Source organism: Chrysemys picta, chromosome 3, assembly GCF_011386835.1.
Source record: "Chrysemys picta bellii isolate R12L10 chromosome 3, ASM1138683v2, whole genome shotgun sequence".
Taxonomy (NCBI): domain Eukaryota; kingdom Metazoa; phylum Chordata; order Testudines; family Emydidae; genus Chrysemys; species Chrysemys picta.
The window spans coordinates 71,106,970-71,124,092 of NC_088793.1; the positions used below are offsets into that span (position 1 = coordinate 71,106,970).

Genomic DNA, 17,123 nt, shown 5'->3' on the forward strand with positions numbered 1-17,123 from the left:
CAGTTGGGCGGTACTAGAGGGGGCTGTGTGGGTGCCCCAGAGCCCAGACTCCTGCACTCCCATTCCCCCAGAGCCCAGCTGCAGGTTATCTCCCAGCCCAGATACCAGCACCCCCAGAGGCTTTATTCCCCTCAGATTCTTTACTGTCCTGCCAGGAGACGTGATGTGGCGCAGCCCTGCCATTCCTCACCCTTTGCCAGAGCTGGGTCTCCCAGGCCCTCTCCCATCCCTGGGAGAATAAAGATCAAGCAGATTGTGCAGCCTCAGCCCAACCAGGTTGGGTGCTCCGCTCACTGAGAGCTGGGCTCTGCAGAGTCCAGCGGCCCCTGGTGGTGGCCAGCAGCTCTGCCACCCCAATTCTGCAGGGGAAATGGGGAATTCTGCAAATTTCTGCATTGTGCAATGGCGCAGAATTCCCACAGGAGTACCAAATAGATTTTGGACAAGTCCCTTTGACAATGATTTATGAAATACTAAAGGGATGAGGAGAAGGGAGCCAAACAAGAGTACTGAAGTGCAGAACGATACAAGTAGCATGTATCCCGTATATAAAGCCATAAAGATATAATATATTTAGCAAATTAAAACGATGAACAGAACGGATGGCTGGAGATGATTGCTGTTGAGTGGCCTAAGCCTAATGATAAGGCACTAAGTTCTCGGAAACTGAAGGTTCAAAGCCTGGCAAAACCACCACAGTCTTTCATCTCGCCAAAAGAATTAACTACTATCCACCAGGGTTCTACCACTGGCCCCTGACCTATAATCCATCTTTCTATCAGTTTCCAGCAAGCAAGAGTAATAAAATTGAAGCTCACCTTCTCCTAAAGCTACAGGAAAGGGGAAGGACATTCTCTCTCCCAGGTCTCATACTATTTCACTGGCCTCCTGGCTGCAGTCAGAGAGATGGACTGCTCTGCCTCTTCCTGCTATTCTACCCTTCCCCGCTTCCATTTCTCAGGTCTTTCTTCCTCATGAATAACTTCAATGCCTTATTCCACTGCTTCTCATCTGTCAGATTCAGCTCCCAAATGTATCATTCTGACAGTCTTGTCAATTTCCTACAATATATGACTTGGCAGCTGAAGTTTTTGACTTTATTAAGAGGAAATATCAGGACTGGTTTGATGAGAATGACTCTGAACTATGTCAGCTCTTGAACTCACTGCATGCTTTTGCTACAAGCCTACAAAGCAGATAAAGTTCAGCTGCCAGAACAGCTGCATATCATTGAGCAAATCAGATGGTTCAGATCAAACTTCGGCATATGATAAAGCAATGGCGGAAAACAAAGTGGCGGAATTATAACCGATAGCAGACAGCAAGCACACCAAAAGCTTTTTTCCTGGTCTCCATGCTGTGTATGGCCCCAGGTGAAACAGGATAACCCTTGTATGCACTCTGGATGGCAATCAACTTTTAATTGACAAAAAAGAAATGCTTGATGAGAAGTAAACTCAGGTGTCCCGTCCAACTACACTTCAGATATCCCTGAGGAAGCAATGAATGCTCTTCTACAATACCCTTTAGAAGAAGGGCCTGCACCAGCCCCTACCTCATACAAGACTATAGTCAAGCAGATGTCACAAGGGAAATCACCTGAATAGATGCCAATCCAGCAGAGCTGTACAAGCAGGCTGGCTACTACATCGCAAGGCACCTTACAAGGCTCTTCCATATTATATGGGAGCAAGAGTCAGTACCACAGGATTTCAAGGATGTCAACATTGTTCACCTTTATCAGTTTGCCCTATCACCCTTAAGGCTTTTGATTCTGTAAATCATGAGGGACTCTGGAAACTCTGTTCATCTTTGGATGCTGTGCAAAGTTTATTTCTGTCATTTGGTCCTTCCATAATGGGACACTGGTCAGGGTGGTGGAAAATGGCAAGATATCGGACCCCTGTCACCAATGGCCCCAAACAAGGCTCTGTGCTTGCTCCCATACTCTTTTCCATCCTTTTTTTGGCTATGCTTAAGCATGCATTTCATAATACTGACAGAAGTATTTATTCAGTTCTGCAACAATATTAAACTGTTTAATCTGCAACGCTTCTGTGCTCACACAAAAGTGGCAGCTTTACTTATTTACTTTTTACTTTTATTTGTTGATGACTGTGCACTAGTTGTTCACTAGATTAATGGCATTCAATTTATAACTGATCATTTCGTTCATGCAGTTAATTGCTTTGGTTTCACAATTAGTCTAAAGAAAACTGAAATACTGTATGAACCTGTGCAGGGAGATGTGCATGTCTACCCATTTATTAAGATCAATAACACTCCTCTCAACGCTCCTCTTGTTACCTAGAGAACATGCTGTCTAAGGCAAGCTCTGCATTTGGGAAGTTGCTACACCACCTACAGAATAATAAGGGCACCAAAATAAGTGATAATCAAAATATCTATCGGGCAGTTGTGCTAACGACACTTCTGTATGGTTGTGAGACATGAACAACACATTGTCCCATTCCAGGAAACTCAATCAGTCCCATTTGCCGTGGATCAAGATTCCTAATACCAAAATCCTCAATTGTTGACAGATGTCCTGCACTCAAAGCATGCTCATAATGGCTCAGCTGCATTGGTCTGGGCACCTTATTTGTATGGCTGACTCAAGAACACCCAAGGCCATAATTTATGGTCAGTTAAAACAAGGCAGTCACTCTCATGGTGGCTGGTACAAATGGTATAAAGATACATTGAAGTCAAACCTGAAAACATGTGAGGTTGAGCCTAGTAACTGGGAAGCAGCAGCCCATGACAGAGCAAGGTGGTGTCATGTTTGTCATGTTACCATTAACTATTTTGAAGCAATATGCATCAACACCTTATGCGAAAAAAGTAAACAGCTCAAAGCAAGAAGACAACAGTCTGCAATAGTCACGGACAATTATGTTTGCAGTTCTCGCATCCATCTGATCTCCCACATACATGTTCACCTATAGTGTTAGCTAAATCCTTGCACGTCAATTTCACTTTCCTCCTACTAGTGCTTGAGAAAACTGTAACCACCAATGACTAGCGCTGTCTAAAAATAAACAAGACTGCAAATCACAGATTCACAGTAGGAAGGTTTTTCCTAACTGTAGCAGAGAAAAATCATTTTGAAATAAAAGTTTACACCCTGAAAAAGTTTGATGGTTTAGCCTCCCTCACACTCAGACATCAGGAACATTTCCTACTAGGCACTCAAATGGAAAAGTGTAGTTTGAGGTGTGTGTGTGTGTGTGTGTATATGCTGTTTAAGTGCTTTGAAACTTCGGTCACGAAAGATACTAGAATACACAATTTTCCCACTTGTATATCCTCTTCCAACACCTTCCAACTGAAGACCTCCCAATGTTTCACAAACATAAATGAATTAGACCTCAACATCCCACAACGTAGATAAGTAACCCTACTTTTTAACTAAAGAAACTAAAGCACATAGAAGTCAGAGATCCTCTCCAGATCACACAGCAAGTGGTAAAGCTAAGAATAGAACCCAGGACTTCTTGTCCTTTACTTACTAGACCATACTCCCTCTAATATTTACAGAGAAGAGAGTGAGAGAAAAATACATCCTGAAGTGTAGGGGACTGAAGCAGAGAAACTGAGGCCCAGATCCTCAAAGGTATTTCAATACCTAGCTCCCTCTAGCTCTCACTGTAGGGTAGATTCATCTCCATAGGCCTGGAAGACAGTGGAGATTAAAACCAAGAAGGAACAGTTTATTGTCGATGGGGATACAGAACAGACATGTCGGAAGGGGAGCTCCCATGGATCCAACTATAGAGGCCAGAAGAAAAAAAGATCTAACTATGCAAAACAGTAGAAAAGATGTTGTGTCCTTTCCCCATTACGGATACACCTAGGTGAGCAGATAGGGCTGGACAAGCATTGCAGGGTGAGAGCCAGCAGGAAACAAAGATGGAGGGGCGATGGGGGTGCGTGGTGTTCTCTGCACAGGGTGCAGTTGTCCGTTGCTCTCCGTGGCAGACGCTAGGGCGGGAGGGAGGGAGATGGACGGCAGGGGGGGTCGTATCTTTTGGGAGAGGTCGTATCTTTTGGGAGGGCAGTTCTGGCGAAGCAGACGAGGGGTGGGGGGTGCTTCAGAAGAGGGGGGCTCCCTTGTTCTCCTCCCCAGCCCCATAGCGATAGCCGGATGACGCAGCAGGCGGGAGCTGGGGGAGACGCGGGCTAGGAGGGCTGCCCCGGGAGCTGCCCCGTGCCCCCGGGAGCTGCACGGGCGCTGCGCGGCCACTCGCTCACCTGCTTGGCCAGGAACCTGCCCAGCTCGCTGCTGCTCTTCTCGTTCCGCTGCGCCACCAGCTGCAGCGGGCCGGCGAGGCGGAGCCGCAGAGCCTCCATCCCCCGCCGCGAGCTCCGGGGGTCTCTCGTGGAGGGGGGAGGGGCGCGCGTCCCTTTGGAAGCTCCGATACACCGCGACACGTGGGAGACAAGAAGAGACGCGCAGCTCGCACAAGACAAGCTTCCGTTTCTGGCAAAACGTCACCAACCAGCGCCGTTGAGAGAAAGGAAGTAGCCTCGGGTCCCCAGCCGCGGGGCCGCTGGAAAATTACGTGTCCCAGCATGCAACACTCCCCCCGTGAGCCGAGCGGCCACTCAGAAGATCGAGCGCTGCATGCTGGGATCTGTAGTTTTCCAAGGGGCTCAACGGGAGCAGCAGCAGTTCTATTTATAGCATCGGGAGCTGGGGCGAGTCTTACCCTGTCCCTTCTCTGTGATCACGGATGCTACTGCTCTGTTCTGCCCGGGTTCAGCGTTCAGAGCTCGGTCCTGCCAGGTGCCAAGGCACTAAGTATGACACTGCAGCTACATGGGCAGCGAGGAGACAGCAGGTGTAGAGACGAACAGGTCGGGCTCGGGGAGAAGGGCGACGAGGTAACTAGAACACGATCATGTTTTGATACTGACTAGCTGCGCATGAACTGTAGCTGTCTCTTTGCGTGTTGGCAGTGATCTGTAGACACCAGGGCACAACAGAGACTGGTGGGGGAATCTGGATGAGAAGGAGACAGCCTTACAATGTTTTCAAGGAGTTTAGACATTGATTCACTGACAGCAGGATCGGGGCCTCCTATTTTACACTCTGATCCTACGATGGGATGCATTTATGCCCACACCGACTCGATTTACTTTCACTGAATAAGGGCCTCAAGCTGCAAATGGTTTCAGAGTGGTGCTTCATGACGGAGACCTTGCCCAGCTCACTGTACCCAACACGCCGCTGGAGGGGACGGTGGTGAAAAACGAATTATGTCATTTGAGCGCTGCAAACAGTGCTACTAACGCAGGCAAAGGCAATTCGCGGCGCTGTTTCTCTCCCCCTTGGCCGCCACGAGCATTGCCCACGGGCGGAGCACGAGGATTGTGCGGCTGTATTTTTAGCTGCGGCGTGAAAATAGAGACTTAAAAATGAACTTCCTCGTCTGCCCATTGCCCCAGGACGCGAGGCATTACCCCTCCCTCCCTCCCTCCGGGCAGGCGGGGCGCTGGGTCAGGAGCTCCGGAAGGAGAGGAGAGCGCGAGGGTCTCGGAGCGGAGCTCCGGGCACAGAGAGAAGGGGGCGGAGCTTGAGTGGAGGGGGGCAGGGCCAGGTTGTTGGGGGCGGGGCCGCCGCAGACGGTTCACTTTCGCGCCAACTGTTTTTTCCTAGAGGCGGAAACTAGTGACGTCTATAAGGTTACGTGCTGTGCGTCCCTACTGAGTGGCTGGCCGTTGCCCGAAACCCGCCCCTCCTCCCCTTGGCCCGGCCTGCGGGACTTGCGGCGGCGACAACGGCGGCAGTGGGGGGGATCCCGGGTTTCTGGGAAGCTGCCGCGGCGAGGGAGAGACGCCACCCGGTTGGTGAAGGGGGCGGGACAGGGTCCGCGGCGGGCACCAGGCGGATGCGCGCAGCCAGGGGGAGGGGTTGGAAGAGAGAGACCGAGTCCCCGCCCCCCGCCTGGCTCAGTCACCCACCGCTAGCCTGGAACAACCCCGCCACCCCCTCTGCCTGGCACAGCCCCCACCACCACCTTCCCCACCCAGACGTCACCCCCTCTGCCTGGCACAGCCCCCCCCACCACCTTCCCCACCCAGACGCCACCCCCTTTGCCTGGCACAGCTACACCTTCCTAGCTGCTGCCATCCCCACCCAGTATGAGCTGCCCGGCTGCCATCCCCCCCGGCATTATCCCCCCCCGGACTGGCATGGCCCCCACCCCTCTGCCCAGCTGTTGCCATCCCCAGCCTGACATGCCCCCTCCCAGGTACTTCCCCCAGCCTGGCATAGCTCCCGTCTGCCCTCGCCCCATCGCCCAGTCGTTGTCATCCCCATCTTGGCATAGCCCACAGCTGCCCGCCATCCCTGGGCAGGCATAAACCCAATCCCTGTTCTTCCCTCACCTCCTGGCATGGCATAACCCCTATTCTCCCCATTGCCATCCCTGGCATGGCATAACATACTAAATGGGAAATGACTACCTAGGAAGGATTGCTGCAGAAAAGTATTTGGGGGTTATAGTGAATCGCAAACTAAATATGAACTAACCGTACAATACTGTTGCAAAAAAAAAAAAAAAGGCAAATGCCATTCCGGGATGTATTAGCAGGAGTGGTGTAAGCAAAAAGTAATTCTGCCACTCTTTTCAACACTGATAAGGCCTTAACTGGAGTATTGTGTCCAGTTCTGAGCACCACACTTCAGGAGAGATTTGGACAAATTGGAGAAAGTCCAGAGGAGAGCAACACCTCCGCCCACTGAGAATCTTGATGCTGCCCTATGTGTATGCCCTGGTAAAGATTTCATAGCATAGTTACTTCTGCTGTTATCCAGATATCTTAGTCCCCCCCCCCCCCCCCGTTCCCCCATTGTATTAATCAATGTTCACCAGGCTGCCACCCTCACTTTGGCAGTGGCTGCATGTCAATGAGGGTGGGAAGGATGAAATGATAGTTTCCAGTTGATGTACAATGTCTTGGGTTAAGTGCTATTGGATCCATTGGCGGGAAAAATGTCTTGTAAATGTGCAGTGTTTATACGGGTTGCTGCTTTGGTTTTTAAGTGTAACAGGAATTTACTTTTAAAGTGTAGACAGGAGTGGAATTGGATTATTTTCATTAATTGGTTTAGGAATACACTTGGTAGACCTATTATCTTTACGCAGTATAAACTGAGCTGGCTGCATAGGAAAGTTTTTTCCTATGACGATTATTTAGCAATACTAAATAATATAGAGATTAATATAATTTTGTCATGCTTAAGAACACTTCTAATTGTGTATGAAGTTGTCCTTTATTTATATTTTATTTTGCCAGACTACAGAGCTAAATTCTGTAACCTGGCATTAAAAATCTACCTGGATCTACTTTGCTTGTTGTTGGATCTCATTAAAGAATGAGTACCAAATTCGAACCCATTGTGAGTGATCCTTAAAGATGCTTTTAGTTTATGATATTGTTTTAAAATTATTGGTTAATCTAACTGTTCTGCTTTTTTATTGTACACACGCAGATGGGGAAGCTGTAGGGAATTAGTATAATGGCAACAGATGATGATGGACTGACATTATGTGATATTCCTTGTGATGGTAAGACCTTTATTAAATAGGTTGTTAATTTTTTACTTTGCAACATGAAGACAAATCCTCCACACCATATGTATAGTAATACTATGATGAGTGAAAAGAATAGAATGTGTCTTTAAAAATCAGTTTAATCTAATCTGGTACTGCAAGTACTAAAATGACATAATCATATGGTTAATGCATGGTGTCAGTACGGGCCAGAGTTAAGGTTGTGTGGGTATCTTAATGTGTGTAGAGGGTTTTGTAATGCAGGATTTTGAGATAACTACAACATCCCAGTAGTGTCTCTTACCTTTAAGTTGCTACCCTCAACGTGAACTCCATTTTAATACAGTTTTTTATGTGGGAATATTATAGGAGGTGTACTAGTTTGTGTCTGCTGTATATGCATGAGTACATTTACTTTCACAAGCAGTCAAGATACTGTAAACATTATTTTCCCAACCAAGAGAAAATCAAAACAAGGCACACAAGACCAGATCATAAATTTCAGATGCCCTGTGCATACCAATATCTTCAGTAGTAATAACTGTTTGTTGCATAATTGGAGGGGTTCAAAGAACACCAGTGAGAATGAGTAGAGGCATGAGAAGTCTGATATGAAAAGCTATTGAAAAGACTTGGATTGTTAACCTGAAAAATAAGACCAATAAAAGATGTTATTCAGAATTTCTTGTGAACTGGGGGATTTGGAAATTTTTTCTTTTGGAAACACTGAAACATGGTGTTTCTAAAATGAAATATGCTCCTTGATACCCAGCAGCAGCTGAGTGAAATAAACATGATTCATATCAGTTTCATTGCTGCCCATCATTGAATAGCTGCAGTGAAACAGCTGTTGACACAATTCACATCAGCCAGAGATCCAGGGGTCTGCACTTGTGGGGCAGCCCTGCCATGCAGATTGCCCCGAGGCTGAGATCTCAGGGCTTCCAAACTTCTAGGCCAGCTGGCTGACTCCCACAGCTTGGGGAGCTAGCTGCTTCAAGAGTCTGGCTCAGCCCAGGGAGCCAACTAGCCAAGGACTCTGGTTCAGCAGCAGGGAGCCTGACCGCTCCGGATTCATTTGGGGCTTTCAGAATCTCTGCTGCAGTGCTAGGAGCTTAAATGCTGAGAACCAAGTCTGCCAGGCTCCCAGCTGCGTGGCAGGGAACCTGAAAGCTATGGCTCCCAGTGCTTCCTGGCTTCTAGCTCAAGCCAGAGTTTTCAGGGCTTCTAGGCTCCTTGCTGCAGAACCAGGGCTTCCAGGCTCCCAGCTCTGCTGTAGGAAATCTGGAAGACCTGCAGTCTCTGGCCCAAAGCAGTCCACATGATGGGGCTCCCCTGAAGCCTGCCAAGGGAGCTGGTAGGGACCTCTGCAAGTTCTTCAAAGCAGGCTTGCTTTCATGGGAAATTTCAGTCTTGATGAACCAGCATTTTCCAGGTTTCAGAGTGGTAGCTGTGTTAGTCTGTATCAGAAAAAATAACGAGGAGTCCTTGTGGCACCTCAGAGACTAACGAATTTATTTGGGCATAAGCTTGTGGGTCTGATGAAGTGGGTTCTAGCACATGAAAGCTTATGCCCAAATAAATTTGTTAGTCTCTAAGGTGCCATAAGGACTCCTCGCAGCTTTTTCCAACGAGCTCTAGTTATATTATTAAAATGTTAGTAAACTTTAATCATATGAATAAGCTATTTGAATTGAAACACAGATTACATAAACAGATTGCTATATTAAATTTTTTATCAATGTACTATGAGGAGATTTAAATATAGCAGTAGTTTTCCGTCATTTGGTGTTATGATGCTTTTATCTAATTTCCAGAGTGGCCCAAGCTTTGGGTGTGAAGTGCCATTGGACTAGGGTTTCAAATTTCAATACGGCTGACTTACTGCTTACAAATTTATTTATGTGTAGGTCTTCTGTCTAAGACTTTGGGAACCACGGGTCTGTCTTTTTCTCATTGACACTAAAGAGTTGTTTTTTCATAGGAGTGGAAACTTGCCTTAGTGTCGTTGGCCAAAATGTCCCTGTCTCCCACCAATGTGTAGCAGTACAATGCTTACTTACGAAGTAGTTGGCAATGATAGGTGCTATACAAATGTAAAATATTGTTCATTAATACATTAGTGTTAATTGTAGTTCTGAGAAATGCACACTTGCATAGAAGAGTAAAGCTTAAAAGTTACTAAAAGTTTAAACATTTTGCTTTTGATCTTGCAGCTTCCTCTTTTAGGGATGATGATGAGAGCTCAGTGGATATTTACGATGGGTTAGACAGCACTTCGGTTGTTTCAGGTATGTAGATAGTAAACTGCTGCATTGTCTTATTCAGTTTGATCTACTGTGTGAGGATTCTTGATGCTACGCACAAATAAAGTGTCACCTGCCTGATTGGATGCATTTTGTTAATAATATCTATTTGTATTATGGTAGCATCTACGAATTTCAGTCAAGGATTAGGGCCCCATTGTGGTAGGCTCATAACAAATAACAAAGAAGACAATCCCTGTCACAGAGATCTTGAAGTCTAGGTGACTGATGAACAAAACATATAGATAGGATGAGGGAGAGTGTTTGTCTGTGGTCTATGCTTCTGCATTACAGTGGAGCTAAAGCAAGTGAGTCAAGACTTGGAAAGGGACATAAAGCAACAAAGAGGAAAGTTTGGCAGTTATATTCTAAATGCCCTTCATTGTGGAACATTCTTGGTTACTGGGTTGAGTGCTGAGACTGCCCCTTCTCTTTCTGAATGACCTGGCTGCTACCTGTATATGTAACTCACAGGAGTCAGAGGCTGGGCTTTCTTGGTAGCTGGCCTCTGCTTCAGGAATCTTCTCCCACTGGAAATGTTTCTAAGACTGAACCCGGCCAGATGCAGAATGCATTGCAAGACACACTTTGTTCTGGCTATCCATTAATTACTGACTTTAAAATCCTGGAAATTTGGCCTACCATCTAGATTTACCCCTTCTCGGCACACTTAAATTAAAGGACTTGCTATGCATTTGCTCTCTGTTTTAATTGTTAACCAGTTAGTATTAACCAATCATGTAAAATGCACTCACATTCAGTGAGGGTAGCTGTCCTATGAATCAGTAACAAGAATAAAAAATTTTAAGCAAAATATTTGCAAGTAGACTTTAAAACTAAATTTCATTCACTTTTACATTAGAATGCAAATTAGGCCCTTAAATTTTCAAATAAAATAAAAGTAGCACAAATATTAAAGTGGGGGAGGGGGTGAGAGGAGAGAATCTTTTTACTGTTGTGACTTTTTCATTGAAGAATATGAGCCGTCTTGTTTAAAAGGCTTCTCCTCTGTGACAGAAGGCTGCTCACTGCATAACAAACTACTTTGATCATATTTTTTTCCTTTACTTAATGAGTAATTCTTATTTCAGACAATCCTGCTCAAAACTCTACACCCACAAGAAACTGTTTAAACTTATTTGATGAGATCCTGATTGAAGAAGGAACTGCAAAGGAAGCAACTTACAATGATGTGTGTATTAATATGATTACAGCTAATAGAAAAAATTGTCATATGCTAGCAGACTGCAAAAATTGTTTTAAAACAACACTGGTGGTCAAATCGTAGAAGAAAAAAAGAAAACTTTAATATAACAAAACTATGTACTAAACAATTTTATCTTAATTTCAAAGGTTATGTAAGAGAATTGGGCTCGTGTTTTAATTATGGCTCTATCTATTCTCATGTTAATGCAGGGGTAGGCAACCTATGGCACGCGTGCCAAAGGCAGCGCGTGAGCTGATTTTCATTGGCTCTCACACTGCCCGGGTCCTGGCCACCAGTCCAGGGGTGGGGCTCTGCATTTTAATTTAATTTTAAATGAAGCTTCTTAAACATTTTAAAAACCTTATTTACTTTACATACAATAGTTTAGTTATATATTAAAGACTTATATAAAGAGACCTTGTTAAAATGTATTACTGGCCCGCAAAACTTTAAATTAGAGTGAATAAATGAAGACTCGGCACACCACTTCTGAAAGGTTGCTGACTCCTGTGTTAATGCATGAAGTGTCATGATGAGATTATACCCTTTGACATTTCAGTCTTCCTCCCAATTATATTATGAAAAAACTCTTGCACTGATTATGGAGAAACGGTCAGTATACTTAAGGGTGTGATTAGACTTATCAGGAAAGTAATCTTGAAACTGCAAAACTTAAACTACTTTACCTTAAACCTCTTAATTGTAGTTCCTGAATAAAAAGAAAATAAATGTTTTGAAAATTTGGAGGCAGTTGGCTAAATTGTGATATAAGTATGACTGTTTGGAAAACTGCATATTCATTTTTATAAAAGTTTCCTAACTTCTGGATGATTCAAAAAGTATCTTAAATTAGAAACTCTAAAACTTTGTTTATTCTTTTGACCTCAACAAGAACTTGTTCCTTGACTGTTTTTGGAAAGTTTGGGTTTTGGCATTTTTCATTATATTTATTTTAAACTGAATCCTCTGCATTACATAAAGTCCACAGGGTCCCTGATGGGGACTCGTACTTTACAAAACCAGAGAAAGCTACAGGACTTGCTCTGCCCATAGAGCTCTTAAAGGTTGTAAGAGAAGGAATGCATGCAGAACTGCTGCTTAGCACAGCTTTTAAACTCATCAGAAGTTCCACTTCTGCAGAAGCTTGTTTTGTGACTCCAGATAAACTCATCTTCATCTAGTGGCTTGGCTCCCTGTAACTCCCTAGCTTACTACCATTGTACATATATGCACATGTAAGTTTACTCTGCTCATGTGAAATTCAGTGAGCTTTTTCATAACTTTTTTAACATCCAAACTGGGGAAGTTATTTTATGTACTCACATGAACAGGCTAACATGATTTTTTTTTTTTTTAATCTGACAGCTTTTTAGACAAGTTAATATTTTAAAATGAGAATGGTTTTGGGAAGAAATGTTATTTTATAAGCTACGTCCTTAACTACAGAACAATTTCCAGATACAAATCTTAGAACCATTAACTTAACCAACTTTTGCATAGTCAACCTCTATAAAGTGAAAACACCTTTATTTTACAGTTGAAGGAAGAGTATGGAAAATGTCAGCAGCAGATTAAAGAGTTGATGAAGAAGTTTAAGGAAGTACAGGCACAGGTACTGTGTGCTAAAGGGTATCTTTAAAACTTATCAATGAGAATTCAGTTTGCTTTAAATACACTAATATGGCATCCGATGTATATTGCTTTGAAAGAATAACACAGCTATGACGAAATGGGTATTCACCCACGAAAGCTTATGCTCCAATACGTCTGTTAGTCTATAAGGTGCCACAGGACTCTTTGTTGCTTTTTACAGCTAATTAAATATCGTACCTTTCTGGTAGGTATCTACTGCAATAACTTTGCCAGGAATCTTTAAAGCAAAAGACAGTCACTTGTGCCTTTAGTAGATTACTAGATAAATAAACTTGTGTTTCTAAAAATTACATACAAAATGTAAGCTAGCCTGTTAGGAACCCTAACTCTATACTTTAAAAAAAAAAAAAAGAGCGAGAGAGAGCTGGCTGGCTGCTTCTGGAATGATGTCCAATTCTTTTGTTGATAATGTCTATTTAATGTTTAGTGTCAGGGTCTCCGCAGCCATTCAGAGTAGTTAATCCTGAAGATTAGGGAGTTGAAAGCAAAAAATGAAGACCTGATGCTGAACACCTCAACTCCCACTGATGGCCGTGAGAGCTGAAGATGCTCAATGCCTCAGAATTTGTTCCTATATAATTTTATTTTGTCATGCTTTGGTGAGAACAATCTGATGCCCACTATCAATTCCAGTAGGCCCGGTGTAGACTAATGTTGCCAGGAGAGAATTACGGTCACTGCCCTGTAGAGCTTACAAGCTAAATTGTACACTTGACACAATGACAGTGAGAGCAACAAATAGTAGAGGGCCTGGAGCAAGGCAGGATGTGGATTAAATCAGTGCAATTCTATGGGCATGCCGTATAAAACATGGTTACATCTTGGTGATTATATTTTTTAATATATCAAAAACACAAGGAACATAAGTAAGAGTGAAGACTTTTGACTCATGTAGAGACCATTCATTCGCTGCCTTTTACATCACTGTTGCAATACATTTTGTAGTCCGTTTTAATAGGAATGTCTGTTTTTCTAATTGCTATCATATGTGTCTAATGATGTTTTTATGCATGTATGAGGGTAAATATTTCAGGCTAATTCTCCATGCATTTTTTTTAAATAGAACTCCATTCTACAAAATGAAAATCAGGCACTTAAAAAGAATATTTCAGCACTTATCAAAACTGCTAGAGTGGAAATTAATCGCAAAGATGAGGAAATCAGTAACCTCCACCAAAGGTACAAGTAGACAAGTCTAATTTATTATTTACTTTTTGTTTGAACATAGGTTTATAGCCTTCTATTAAAAACTTTTTATGCATGAAAAATCACTGTTTAGTAAATGGGTTGTCTACTGCTAATCTTAGTACATTTTTTTTCTTTTTCTTTTTTGTCAGAAGTGCTGATCTGAACTCTCTGGATTCTACCCAGGGATCATTGACAATTTCTAACAGACTGACCATATGCTTAACCTTATCTTTGCTTCAAGTTTGAACTGGGGAGTTTAATCATCCCATTGTATGTGCGTTTCAGTGTAGACAAGTGATCTCCAACCTTTTTACGCATAAGATCACTTTTTGAATTAAGATCAACCCAGGATCTACCCTTCCCTGAGGCCCTGTCCCGCTAATTCCATTTCCCCCCTCCCTCCGTCGCTCGCTCTCCCCCACCCTCACTCATTTTAACCAGGCTGGGGCAGGGGGTGGGGGTGCAGGCTTTGGGCTGGGGCCAAGGGGTTCAGAGTGTGGGAGGGGGCTCCGGGCACAGCCTGGGGTAGGGGATTGGGGTGCAAGCTCTGGGAAGGCGTTTGGGTGCAGGGGTCATACAGTCACATTATACCTAATCTCATAGAATCCACTGGACATTTCATGAATTTTACTTTTTATTAGTGTCATTGGTGGTTTATAGATCCAAAATCCTTCAGGGATTGTCACAAATCAGTATAACATTCTCAACTGTGGGGTGTGCATTGGCTGAGCCTGGGGTAGGGGGTTGGGGTGCAGGAGTGAGGGGTGCAAGCTCTGGGAGAGAGTTTGGGTTCAGGAGGGGGCTCCAGGTTGGTGCAGAGTGTTGGGGGTGCAGGAGAGGATGAGGGGTGTGGTCTCTGGGAGGGAGTTTGGTGCAGGAGGGTGCCCTGGGCTGGGGCAGGAGGATTGGGGTGCAGGATGGGGTGCAAAGTGTAGGCTCCGGCCGGGAGGTGCTTACTATAGGCAGCTCCCGGCCGACAGTGCAGTGGGGCTCAGGCAAGCTGCCTGCCTGTTGTGGCCCCACGCCACTCCCAAAAGTGGCTGGCTGATGGCATGTCTCTGCAACCCCTGGGGAGAGGGGGGCAGCAGGTCTCCACACGCTGCCCATGCCCGCAAGTGCCACCCCCGCAGCTCCCATTGACCAGTTACCTGTTGGGGAGCCCTGCTGCGCTGCCGGACTTTTAGCAGTCCGGAGATCGCAATCAACTGGCAGAGGCTCCAGGATCAACCAATCAATCATGATTGACCAGTTGGTGACCACTGATGTGAACTATCTCATCCATATTTCCACTTCAGGGCTAGTCTACTCTAGGGTCTCAGATGGATTAAACCCAATAAATATTTTTGGATACTTCTTGCTGGCCTTTCTAGCCAGATGTTGAAGAGCTCTACCTCCACTGTTAGTTGTGAGGGAGCTCTCTCTATTAGCAACTTGTCATACTCTCGCTGTCCTAGGCCAGGGAGTTCAAAGTACAAGCATGTAGACTAGAAAGGAGTTGGCTGGCTGGTTCTTGGACTCTGAGGCTAAGGCACAGGACTGGGACTTTGGAGAGCTAGGTTAAATTCCCAGCTCTGTCACTCACTACCTCTGTGACCTCAGGCAAGTCCCTTAGTTTATTTGTGCATCAGTTTATCCATCTGTAAAATGAAAAAAAAATCCCTATCTTATTAAAGGGTATTGTGAGACTAAAACCATTATTTGTGAGATAATCAGATGTTGCAGTGCTGGAGGTCATTAATACCTAAATTGTATGAAGTTCTTTTTGAGATGATTATCAGAAGTGCTGTGACTGAGGTCAAAAAATGTAAATTTGTCCTTATTCGTAGTTGTCATAAGGTACTGTCCACATGAATGTATTTGAATAGTGTATAGTCTGATAAACACACATTGCCTTGTCCTGTTAGTTCTTTCAACTGATGGCTGTGACAAGTTAGCTGTTTTTTTTCCCACAACCTTGAATTTAGTATTCTAGATCTCAAAGCTATTGTTTTCTTTCAAAATCTTAATTTATTTTGAAAAACATTTTCAAACTATACTTCTATAAGTCCCCAAAAGATGAGACAATTATTAGCTACTTCAGAGGTGTCCATCATGCACTATAGGCTACTAGTCAAGTCATAACACACTGTCATCCCCATTTATCTGTCATTCCTTTAGAACATATTGTAGGAAATTCCTGGTCAAGGGCTGATTTAGTCAGCATAATGGACATTCTTATGGCAATTCCTGACAGACAAATTTTGGGCACATATTTCATGATAGACTTCATCATCATCGTGACTGAAATCTTTCTTTCTTTATAAGGAGAAGATGTCTTGTTGTTTGAGGCTTTGCAAAAACTACAAAGTGTTATATGCTTAGATACCATGGTGATGGTACAGTACAAGAACCTGAATAAAATACAATATACTGGAACTCAAACAATGAAACAGAGTCTTAACCCTTATGTCCAAAAACTTATCTATAGCAATGGTAAATTTGTGAAAAAGTAAACTTCTCTGGGTCTTAAGAGACAAATCTGTAGAAAAATCAGACCCATGTATTTCAGTTTTGATGCTTTAATTCCACACAGTGGCCTACTGATAAAGAAGAATTGGTACATTGTGACAATATACAGATTGTTAATCTTAAACCACTTTACATAGCTGTTGAGTGAGAGGGAAATAAAGTGGTTATTTAAAAAATTACTTAGATACCATCAAGTTCACAACAAATGTAAGTACCCATATGCTTTTAGCTGTCAGGCTACATGTCTTTCAGAGTCTGTTGCTCTTGATGAAAATACTGTTCTCCTTGTATTGTTGCACTATGATGCCAGAACATAGGTTTTCTACAATTAGCATAATCAAAACAAGCTTATACAGGTATTCAGCAAACCCACAGGATTCGATGCAGATGTTGGTGAGTGGTCCCAGTGTAAATACTTTCTAGCCATATCAGGCTACTCTCTATTAGTGTAAAAGGGGACCAGGATTAAAACATCTTGGTGGACACAGTCACAGTGAACACTTAACGGTAGAAAGCTGAACTGGTAAAGGTGAGCTATTCTGTCTAATCAGATCTAGATTTCAAACCCAATTAACATAATACCTAAATAATACTAATGATTAGCATTTTTACTTACTTTGAAATGAGTTATTACATAATCTCCAATGTGACTTAGTCTCAGTCTAATAAGGACAGTGGTTTTTTTAGTGTATATTAAAT

At 43.7% G+C, this 17,123-nt stretch overlaps 2 protein-coding genes across 6 annotated transcripts in view; one reads left to right on the plus strand and one right to left on the minus strand.

Annotated features, from left to right (window-relative positions):
* Window positions 1-4,555, minus strand: part of MDN1 (midasin AAA ATPase 1) — a 175,711-nt gene extending 171,156 nt beyond the window's left edge. For all 3 annotated transcript variants that reach the window (XM_065590185.1, XM_065590184.1, XM_065590183.1), the window contains exon 1: window positions 4,255-4,555. In XM_065590185.1, coding sequence (XP_065446257.1) covers window positions 4,255-4,353 — 99 coding nt within the window. In that variant the 5' untranslated portion in view covers window positions 4,354-4,555. The remainder of the gene's footprint in view (window positions 1-4,254) is intronic.
* Window positions 4,556-4,661: 106 nt separating this feature from the next.
* CASP8AP2 (caspase 8 associated protein 2) overlaps window positions 4,662-17,123 on the plus strand; it is a 31,184-nt gene continuing 18,722 nt past the window's right edge. The window contains exons 1-7 of one of the 3 annotated variants that reach the window (XM_042857589.2): window positions 4,689-5,849; window positions 6,650-6,783; window positions 7,502-7,577; window positions 9,779-9,853; window positions 10,960-11,060; window positions 12,613-12,687; window positions 13,792-13,907. In XM_042857589.2, coding sequence (XP_042713523.2) covers window positions 7,529-7,577; window positions 9,779-9,853; window positions 10,960-11,060; window positions 12,613-12,687; window positions 13,792-13,907 — 416 coding nt within the window. In that variant the 5' untranslated portion in view covers window positions 4,689-5,849; window positions 6,650-6,783; window positions 7,502-7,528. Of the gene's footprint in view, window positions 5,850-6,649; window positions 6,784-7,501; window positions 7,578-9,778; window positions 9,854-10,959; window positions 11,061-12,612; window positions 12,688-13,791; window positions 13,908-17,123 lie in introns of all 3 variants that reach the window. The other 2 variants (XM_005299730.4, XM_005299732.5) reach the window with 2 other exon arrangements.